General features: G+C 40.0%; 1 protein-coding gene across 1 annotated transcript; it reads right to left on the bottom strand.

Moving 5' to 3' along the window:
* Positions 1–353: 353 nt before the first annotated feature.
* zftraf1 (zinc finger TRAF-type containing 1) lies at positions 354–9,164 on the bottom strand. The gene is made up of 4 exons (XM_052135592.1): positions 8,224–9,164; positions 5,673–5,911; positions 5,173–5,384; positions 354–2,259 (listed from the first exon to the last, which is right to left on the bottom strand). Exons 1-4 carry the CDS (start codon positions 8,527–8,529, stop codon positions 1,868–1,870), a joined length of 1,149 nt encoding a protein of 382 aa, XP_051991552.1. The 5' UTR covers positions 8,530–9,164; the 3' UTR covers positions 354–1,867.
* Positions 9,165–10,942: the final 1,778 nt, after the last annotated feature.

Raw genomic sequence — 10,942 nt, 5'->3', positions numbered from 1 at the left:
ATAAATGTCTCAAGGACATCTGTTGAAAGTCTTATTAACATCCGAGAGGAAACGTCTTCTAGATGTACTGCAGATGAGCACTACACTTAAAATACGTCTAGATGTAAACACACACGTCAAATAGACGTCTGGGTTGCCATGATGATGCAGCACCAGTAAACTCTACAAGTGATTTCACCACACTTAAATTAACACGTTAAGTTTACATGTTTCATTGGCCCCATATACTTCCATTTACTTTAACCACATCTTTTGCTTCCTCTTTCTTTCTTTCTTTCTTTTTTTAAAACGGCGAGTCTACATTATGCTACAAATGCTGTCAATTGAGCTTAACTTATATTGAAGCTTGAATATTCCTTTAATGTTGTTACCCACATGACAAGAGTTCCATTATGTTGAGTGTGATTTGATTTTGCTGTCATAACTGTAAATTCATATATTGTTAATTATTTTTAACATGCACAACTAAGCTTTTGACAGTGAATAACACATTTCTTACAGTAAACAAATGAATGCATCAACTCTGTAAAATTTTTATATCAAAAAGCAGTGTAATAAGTTTAAAATGAGCTTTAATAGAAAGGCACATATACAGCCAGAGAGTAATGTGAGAATTAAAAGCTTTTAAATGCAGAAACAGTTTTAATCTAAACTCCTCTAATCAGAAGTGACAGTCTCTGCTAGATCAGCACATGTGTGTTTGTTGTTCTGTCGTTCATAATTCAAGTATTTGTAATCTGTTAAGTCACAGCTGAGTTTATCTGAAATGAGATCCAATTACCCCCCTTGGCTCTTGTTTTCCCCCCAGCTTTGTGTGACTGTGTGTGTGTGAATTTCTAATGAAGGTATGAAAGAAGATTGTGTGTGTGTGTGAGTGAGTCTATGTTACCTCATTAATAAATGTAGGTTAAATAAAATATAAATAATGATGACTTCGCTGATGGCATTATGACATCAGCATGTGAGAAATGTACCTGTGTTCACAAACTGCTGGGGGGTTAAAAAGACACATAAGAGGAGAAGAAGAAAAAAAATTACAGGAGGAAAAAAGGTCCACGGGTAGTTGTTTTTTCTTTTTTAAATAAATGTGTTAATAAGGTCAAACTTAAGTTACATTACAGGGCTACAATGCTACTCAACTAAAAGTGTGCATTCCAGGGAGCACACAAAAATCAAACTAAAATCATGCAATATCGCATCTTTTGGGTTCTGGGGTTGGCAGCCATTTTATTCAGCCTAACTGTACTGCTGCACTTCAATGAAAATGGCTACCTTCACATATAAAAAATACACTTAAAGCAGTTGCTTGCAGCCTCTGTGCTGCAGTGTCTGTGTGGATAAGGTTTCGAACAGAACAGCACACTGCATGGATACACACATTGCCTGAATGATATGCTGTATTACACCTTTGACAAATCTGTTTCTACCTCTTTGTCACAGAAATACACTCACTCATTCAGTCCGTCACACAGCAGGTTTGTTCCTTATATTACTCATCATTGGTCTTGATTGACAAACAGGCTCAAGGAAACAGTCACAGATTCTTTTGTGCTGTCCATTCAGGCCTATTTTGTTCTGCCAATGAGAGATCAGCAGGGTATTGGGTGAGATTGTTAATGGAAAAACGCAGATTGTTTTGGCCATAGAGGGTCTGAAAGCTGACCAGCAACAACACACACTTGCACAAAAACAAACAATCTACTGCAGTACTGATGGGCCGTATTTCTTCATCCGTCTCCTTCCTTGCTCCTGTAGAGGTATCTGTGGTTCAGTGGTGCTTGTCTCCCCTCCGTCTCTCCTTCTTTGTTCACGCCATACCCTTCTCCCCTTGTCTGATCCGTTTCTTCCGTCCCATCATCTCAAGCCTCTATTTCTGGATCTGAAAGATGAAGAGGCGGAGGTTGATATTTTTGGCAGCCAGCAGCTTGTTGCACTCCACACTGTCGCTGATGGGGAGCAGGGCATACTCTGTTTCATTTGCATCATTGGAGAAGACGTGGTGCTGGATTACAGGTTTGATTTTCACATCATCGTACGGGCCCTTCAGCAGCAGGAAGGAGCACTCCAGTGCAGAGTTCACTTTGCTCTTCAGGATGAGCTGGAAGGAGAGCGTACGTTTGCAAGACAGGTTAGGGTTGCGTTCTGAGTCGTTGACCCGCGCCTTCAGCACCCAGGTTTGGTTGAGCACGGTGAAGCGCGGTGTCTCGTAATACAGTCGAGTGATAAAGTCATCGGTGCGGTAAGGCCGGAACTGCACCTCTGAAATGAGATATTGCGTTTGAGAGCATTAAATGTTGTAGAGAGTATACAGCACTTTCATTAAATACACAGACCCTTTAAATTTTTCCATACTTATTATGGTATATACTTTCTGTTTTCCATTGATGAGATACAAAACCTTGTTACAGCTCTCTTAATCCATTTAGTACCATTTGGCAACTCCAATGGTGCTATATGCCTTTTACTAAGGAGTATCTTCCATCTACAACACATTATCATTTAACAGGCGCTTTTATCCAAAGCAACTTTAAGGTATACATTTTATCAGTATATGTGTTCCCTGAGAATCATCAACCCCACAACCTCAGCATTGTTAGCACCATGAACAACCAGTTGAGCTATAGGAACATTGAGACCTAACTGATTAAGTGCTGCAGAAATGGTTTGTATGCAGTTTCTCCTACTGCTATACAGGACCTTTGAAAATCACATCTCTGACCAAGGCTCTTCCAACCTTAATACTGAATTTGATTAGGCAGTGAGTAAACTACAGGACTCTTAGACAAGAAACATACAGTACTGTGCAAAAGTTTATTGTATAGTAAGGATGTCTTCCAAAATAATGCCATAAATAGTTTTCATTTATCAATTAATGTCATGCAAAGTCCAGATAACATAAAAAAGCAAAATCAATATTTGGTGTGACCACCTTTGCCTTCAAAACGTCACCAATTCTCCTAGGTACACCGGGACACAGTTTGTCTTGGGTGTTGGCAGATAGGATGTTCCACTCTTCTTGGAGAATTTGCCACAGTTCTTCTATCTATTTTGGCTGTCTCAATTGCTTTTGTCTCTTCATGTTATCCCAGGCTGACTCAGTGTTCAGTGGGGGTCTGTGGGGGACATGCTATCTGTTGTAGTGCTCCTTGTTCTTCTATTCTAATCTTTTCTATGTTCAAAAGTTATGTTTGGGAGTCTAAAATCTATATTTCCTATTAACACTCTTAAGCTGAATATATACATAACTATCTTAAGATAAATGTCTTTTAAAAAGACTTTTGCACAGTACTATACTTTAGAACGTACGCATACGCAAACGCGAGTGCTTGGCCAAAGCATTGCCAACGTGAGTTCCGGCTGAACATGGTTAAAGGTTTAGTTCACCCAAAAATGAAAATACTCTCATCATTTACTCATCCTCATGATATCCCAGGTGTATTTGACTTTCTTTCTTCACCAGAACACATTTGAAGAAAAATAGAAAACACATTTTCAAAAGTGATAAGACTTTTGAAAATCCAAAAAGAACAGATAGTCAGCATAAACGTCATTGATACGACTCCAGCAGTTAAATTAATATCTTCTAAAGCGACATGATCGGAAAAAAGATCAATATTTAAGTACTTTTTTGTAATTACATTTTTTTTTTATTAATTCTTACAATAATAAAGAAAAGAAAAAAACATATACATTATACATATATATATATATACGGAATAAACGAAGTCAAACTAATGTTCAGTAAACTGGCCAATTTGGCTGATACATACGTACAATTAAAAAACCCAATCACTCCAATATCCTGCCAGAGATATTCCACAAAACAAACTCCAGTCCACAAGCACCAAAAACGTGCAGATTTATCCACAAACTGTCCCGAAGAAATGATAATCGATCCGTTTCTCGATGTCCCCCATTCTTGTAACCAACTCAGTGAATTTCGACTCCATGGGCGTAATCGATCAAAGTATTACAGCAAGATCCTCCAAGTCCTCTACGAACTTCGTCAGCATCACCGACATGCTGGACAGATGACCCTGGATTTCTCCCGCCGCACCATCCAAACTGAGTCCCTGGTCTGCGGCCCTGTATGGGATATCAGCTTGAGCATTTAAGTGTCTTATAATATCTCCAGAGCCTGAGGATTTTGAATCTTTGACATATTGTCTTCATAGAACAGTTAAGAATCAGGGTGTATTGAATCTCACGGTTACGACACAAATATTAATAAAACTAGCAAAGTGTGCAGAGGTCGCCGTTCACATGTCCGAACCTTGCATGGCGCCACTGGACCTACCAAATATTTAAGTACTTTTTAACTTTAAATCATCGCTTCCGGTCAGCAGTGGTATACGCGTGTGATGTAATTCTAAAAAGCATGTCACTCCTGGAGAATGGTATAGCTGCAACCAAGTTCCAATAAGGGGCGGGCGCTCCAACCACCACCAGCAAAGATATACGGAGCCCCTAAACTAATCGCCCCCTTTTGGAATTGGCCAAACCTCTTTGTGTAGTAACTCCACCCCCTTCTGGAGTAACCACTCCCACTTTTGGAGATTCTGCCCCCAGTTTGGAGATCTCTGGTGTACAGCTATACCTACTTGTGCTCCAGTGCGAAATACTGAAAAACAACAAGCGCATGTTTACATAGAAATTAAACAAACTGGACAAAAACGAGTTTGGTGTATAAGGCCCCATAGTTTTTCCACAAGTATAGGGCCACTGTGCACCTGGTAACATTCATTGCATTCAGCAGTATAACAAATAAAGCTCCGCCAAACACCAGCCCAGGCTTAAAAATATTATCCAATTGTCCAGGTGCATAGACTCAAAAATACAATACAATGCACTCAAAGTAGGAATAACTCTCACATTCATTTATTTATACAGAGGCCTTCATTGCAATATAATTTCTTTGTACCCTTTTATTAATGTATTTATTGACACAATCATACCTAAAAGCTCTACAAAGCATTCCTTTGGCTCATGGCTTGGTTTTTGTTCTGCCATGCACTTCTATAGAATTCTATTTTCTAAAGCATGTGTGATCAAATTATTTTCTACAACATCATCAGGTTCAAGAAAACGAAATTAATTGAGCTCCATTCGGAGGCTCAAAACAAATGGTCTAAAACCTAATGAAATGAAATTTCAGGGGTTTTATGCGTGTACCTGTAAAACCAATCTTCTCAAAGCACAGTAGGCTAAATATGCTGCTGTAGAGCTGTAGCTCTCTGCGATGGCTCTGGTCCATCTCGTCCAGTATACCCATCAACTCCATGCCAGTCTTGGAGGGGTGAGAGCACTCTGCCTCATGAGCACTGAGCTCATGGAAAGGCCCCTGCCATGGGCAGCCAATCCGCTTGTACTTACACTGTGTCAGTCTATTTCCAGAACAAATCAGAAATAATGAAATAAAATAACCAACTTATATCATCACTAGCAGAAATAGTATAAAATATGCAAATCTCTCAGTGTGCAAGCTTATATTTATAAATGTATTTAAAATTTGAAGCCTGCATTTGAACGTGTGTGATGTGTATAAGTCCTAGTCGTGCATCGATAAACAATATATGGTATACTGTCCTTTAAAAGGGGACTGTGTGTTGTGCATGATCTTGGTTTATTAATTCAGGTGTGAGTTTTGTGAATTTTTATACAGGTACCAGTACCTGTCCTGGCACTCCTCTGTTTGATGGCGGTCTAGGCTGGAGCGAGGGAACTGTTTGAGGCAGTAGCTGCAATCAGAGGGCAGTTCACTTACGGCTTTCTCCACCGCCAGGTTCCTGCAACACAGACTCTTACTGATCTCACAGCGGCAGTTAGGACACGTAGCCTGCTCCTCCTTCAGACGTGCGTCGGCAAGCAGGTGGATAAAACAGCCAGTGCACATCAGGTGCCCATTTGTACACTGTGAAATGAAAGCACACATATTCAGTCCACAGCACAGAGAGCAACAGAGCTGAAGAGATTTTATGATAAGCACAATGTAATGATTCCTTCTCAAAGAGTGCTGTTTGAGTAAATGTACTTTTCTTGTTACAGGACTCCTTTAACGGACTGTTACAGGAGTTCCCCATTTTCCTCAACTGACCCTTTATAGCACTTTCCTGAATGATGCCAGCAAGTAACATCAATTTCAAGGTCTGAATTTAAAGGGATAGTTCACCCAAAAATGAAAATTCACTCATCATTTAATCACCCTCATGCCATCCCAGATGTGTATGACTTTATTTTTGCTGCAGAACAATAATTATTGCATAAAGCATAAAGGTTATCGGCAAAAAAGTAGAATCCAATGTCTTAATCCATGTCTTCTGAAGCGATCCAATCAGTTTTTGGTGAGAACAGACCAAAATATAACACCTTTTTCACAAGAAAACTTGCTATTGCAGTCTCTAGGCATGGTTATGATTTCAAGCTCGATTACATTTCCTAGTGCTTAACACATGCACACAAGATGGGGCTAGGAAATGTAGTTGAGCTTGACATCATGATCGACAATGAGACAGCAGATGTCATGATTAGTGAAAAGGAGTTACATTTTGGTCTGTTCTCACCCAAAACTGATTGAATCGCATCACAAGACATGGATTTAACCACTGGAGTCTTATGGATTATTTTTATGTTGCCTGTATGTGCTTTTGGAAGCTTCAAAGATCTGGTCACCATTCACTTGCATTGTATGGACTACAGAGCGGAGATATTCTTCTAAAAATCTTAATTTGTGTTCTGCAGAAGAAAGCAAGTCATACACATCTGGGATGGCATGATGGTGAGTAAATGATGACAGAATTTTCATTTTGGATGAACTATCGCTAATGTATCTAAAATAAGAAATTTTACAAAAATGTTTGTAACTGACTTACTACAAAATCTATTAATGTGTTTTTAAATTACGTACAAAGGTAATTCTTCATTCATTAGTTCCAGATGAAAGATAAGCTCCTGATGTTAAAAAATGTTGAATGGTAAGATTTTATGATTAGTTTAAAGTTTAACTAAACATTTGAATAATTCTGTTACTGGCTTACGAATTCACCAAACCGATCTAGTGTATATCATTGGAGCTCCTCCATTTAATCTGTGTTTGTTTGATTACTGCAGTTGTGAATTTTTTTTTTTATTTATTACTGACTTATTTTGTTTGGCTTCAGTGCTTATAGAAATTACCGTTTTATTTGATGGGATTCAACCCTGATTCAGTAACAAACGGATTACAACACATGATGCTGTGTGTCACATTCTGCCTGAATCACATGCTTTCATGGGTCAGTGTGAAAGAGTGTCAATGTTCACTAGAAAAGCACACAAAAGAAAAGAACACATGGATGTCTGAAGGTTTTTGTCATACTTTGTCAAACATTGTAATGTTTCCTTTCTAGTTTCAATACAGCAATCAGAATGGCCACTCTATTGTTACCCAGAACTAAGTTGAGGATTTAGGAGAATGGGTCAGAGGACAGCTGAAAGCATATGATGCAACCCCATTTAGAGTCTTATAAAGTTTTTAAAAAACACTGAGAAAAAAAGAGATGGGGCAAACCTAATCACCAAAAATTGTGTTCAAATGTGAGTGAGTGTCAAAAGGAAGTTCTTTTACAGCTGGTTTAGGCAGTGGCTTCACAGGGATTATGCAGGGTACATATTTTGGGGAGGGGTGACCAAGAGAGGCCAGCAGTGATTGGGTTAAATCGAACATGTGACCACCTTGATTGTCATGTTTGCCTTTCAAGGCAAAAAACAGCTGCTTAGGTCAGTATCATATTATGCTTAGGAGTATAACAAATAATACCAGCAAACAAGCTCTCAAAGAATAAAAAATAATAAAAAGCTTCATGAGGATACTATTGGGGTTTTGGCAAATGTGTCAAATGGTGCGTCACAGTTCTCAAGTTGTCGCATTTTATTACACATTCAAATTGCACGTTGTGAGTCACCGACAATTTGCTTGAAAAATAGGCAAATAATCAAAATAGCAAAGAGATGCCAAAATCTCAAAGCAATTATGTCTCCGCATCATACTGAACGCCCTCGTATCTATTATTATTACAGGCTGTGCCTACAGTACCTCTAGGCGAAATCTGATGCATTGCAAGGGGATGCAATGATTATATATTATCATAAGATTTAAGTGGTCAGGTCGGCAAAACACAGCCTTCCATAGTTATCTCTGCATACATAATAATGTGTGTACTCCATAAAGACATTGTGCTTGTTTACCTGGTACACAGAGGCTTTAGGCAGGTCAAGACACACCGTGCAGCACAGCACAGAGTACAGGCGCTCCTCGAGCTTCCCCGCTTCCCCTTCCTGCAGTCTCACGCGCTTCTTGGGCGGTGCGTCCGAGTCGGCCTCGGTACCAGCACCGTCTCTCCGCACCCCGGACTCCTCTTGAATACCTGCCAGTCCAGCGTTCCCCGGACCCGCATCCAGGGCGCCCCCCACCGGACCGACTCCCAGACCCGTAGACGAGGAGCCCGGGGCGGCTGCGACGCCTAATTCCATCCTCTCTTCCATCGAAGACATCCGAACCCGATCCAAATGTGTCAGAGAGGGAGTTTGAGCTGTTCGAGCACAGGATTGCAGTGTCAGTGTGAGATTTCCAGTTTTTTCGAAGCTATTTTTGGCCTGTATGGATGATGGGGGATCTGAAGAGCCAACAATTAATTCAGTTGTAAACAATCTCTCGAATAATTATCGGGTAATATGATCCTAGATTAGGGGACAGTGAATATAATTTCATCTGTGTTTCACTGCAGTTTGGCCTGCATGCATGCCTGCTATTTTTGGATATAACACAGGTTAGCTTTCGCTCACAGCTTGTAAAGAGACAGAAAAAAACAGCTTGTCTAAGCCTCAACAAAACAACAGGCTGTTGTTTAGTGCCGTTATCCGCCGTGACAGCACGCGCACAGCTACTCTCGTCTACCAGGCTGGGCTCTTCGCCTCCGGTCCACCTTCCGAACAAACACGAACCACTCCGACACGATCCGGATTCGCCCGAAAGCCAAAAAGTTATCAGTTTGATGCAGAGTCTCTTCGATAGACCGTCCCTTAATCTACACTGCCATCTTTGTTTTTTCCAGTCTCTGTCACCTCCTCTCCCCCTGTCCGCTTGTCCCTTCCTGCTTCTGCCTATCCAATCTCGGTTTACTCCGAGCGGGGTGAACAACAGGCGAATACTGTCATCTGTTGTAGAGTTGTCAGTGAATTATTTGCCAGTATCAGTGATGGCCGCCCTGTCCGTCTTTCTCCTGCTCCCTGATTGGCTACAGCAAATGTTTTGCTTCATCAGATGACTGGGGATATTTAAAGCGCTATCCTGTGCGCATGCGCATTGGATTCCTGCGGGTCGCGCAGAAGCCGTTAGAATTTAGAGTAGACCATAAATGTTGGTGATCTGCATAGTGTGATGCTTTGATTTGATTCACTGGTCTGTTTTCGATTTTATTGTGATTTTAACCCGTGCTAATGTAGTGATAACTGCATCATTACGAATGGTAGGCTGAACTTGTTCCTTAGTCAACACCCCCTAACACCCCTTATATGCGACAAAATGGTAACGTCATCGTGAGACGTCATTCTACTTATAAACTTTTTGTATTTTTTTTTTTTAGCCCAGCCAAGTAAATGATCTATTTTTCTAAGTATCATTTCATCTGACCTTTTGCTCTTTTTTTTTTTTTTTTTTAAACCAGAGCGACCCCTGGGGGAGGTGTGATGGCCTCAGCCAATCAAATGACGCGGTCGAAGGCGGACTGGTTTTGGGCTAGACAGCTGTCAGTCCAGCTCATCCAGCCTGCTTTGCATGAGTAAGCTCTGCATGTGCTTATGTCTGTAGTGTGAGTAGTAAATGGGGATGGGGAATGTTCGTATGTGTTCCTGATTGGTGGTGGTGTAGTGGTCTAAAGCACATAACTGGTAATCTGGTAATCAGAAGGACGCTGGTTCGATCCCCACAGCCACCACCATTGTGTCCTTGAGCAAGGCACTTAACTCCAGGTTGCTCCAGGGGGACTGTCCCTGTAATAAGTGCACTGTAAGTCGCTATGGATAAAAGCGTCTGCCAAATGCGTAAATGTAAACGATCACTCGATAGGACAGTGTATAAAGAAGGTTTTAAGTAATGAACCTAAAGAATAGTGCTGCCATTTCTACCACTCCTTTGTTTGTGACTTGTTTAGAGACAGTTTTATTTTGTGCACACAGACACCATAAAGGTTGAAAGAATTAAGGAACCTGAGAATTAATAGGGATTTCTTCATAAATAATTAGCTATGTGTTCGTTGCGATATTAGATATTCTAGAGACCTATAACAAATAAAACAAATAAAAATATATAACAATGAAAATGATGTTGATTAGTTTCTGCATATGTGTGATATAAAATCAAATATATTTTATCCAGAAAAGGCAGATATATTGATAACATGACCACAGTAAAAGTGGCAATAATATGAATTACTTGACTAAGATAGCATCTTAAAATGATCTGCTATGAATCAAATCCCTCTTAATTTGGCAATAGCCTGCTTTAAACATCTTATAGGATAAATTGAGTACGGTTGTAAATTAATATTTCCAGTGCAAGTTTGAACTGTCATAAACAGTAGTGTTTTTACTTTCTTACTACCAATTTATTGTGTCTAAATCTTTCCTGACTCACCATGAAAGAAAACTTTGCTTGTTGTAATATTTTATTTGTCTACTTAACATATTTTGGGATATTGAGGGTGTAAGGTCACTTAGAAAATCACTATGGAAAGTGATCAGTGTGGGACAGATGTAACACTGTTACTGTTAGGAATTCCTTGTCTTGTTTCACTATTGCCCTTTGTCTGCCATTTTTGTCACCTTTGCATTCCTTAGTTTTCACTTTTGTCCCTTGTGTAGCCCCTTAGTCTCTTTGTTAGCCTTCGTGTTCACTTGTCATTGTTAA

This window comes from Xyrauchen texanus, chromosome 10, assembly GCF_025860055.1.
Source record: "Xyrauchen texanus isolate HMW12.3.18 chromosome 10, RBS_HiC_50CHRs, whole genome shotgun sequence".
NCBI lineage: Eukaryota > Metazoa > Chordata > Actinopteri > Cypriniformes > Catostomidae > Xyrauchen > Xyrauchen texanus.
The sequence above is the reverse complement of the archived record's forward strand: the minus strand, read 5'-3'. Positions and strand labels throughout refer to the sequence as shown.

What these genes read in the sequence shown, in the direction of transcription:
- zftraf1 (XM_052135592.1), bottom strand. Translation starts at nt 8,529, where the DNA reads ATGTCTTCGATGGAAGAGAGGATGGAATTAGGCGTCGCAGCCGCCCCG. An exon ending in CTAAAGCCTCTGTGTACCAG is followed by an intron (nt 5,912 to 8,223) that starts GTAAACAAGCAC and finishes TTCATTTCACAG; the next exon opens with TGTACAAATGGGCACCTGAT. An exon ending in TGAGAAGATTGGTTTTACAG is followed by an intron (nt 2,260 to 5,172) that starts GTACACGCATAA and finishes ATCTCATTTCAG; the next exon opens with AGGTGCAGTTCCGGCCTTAC.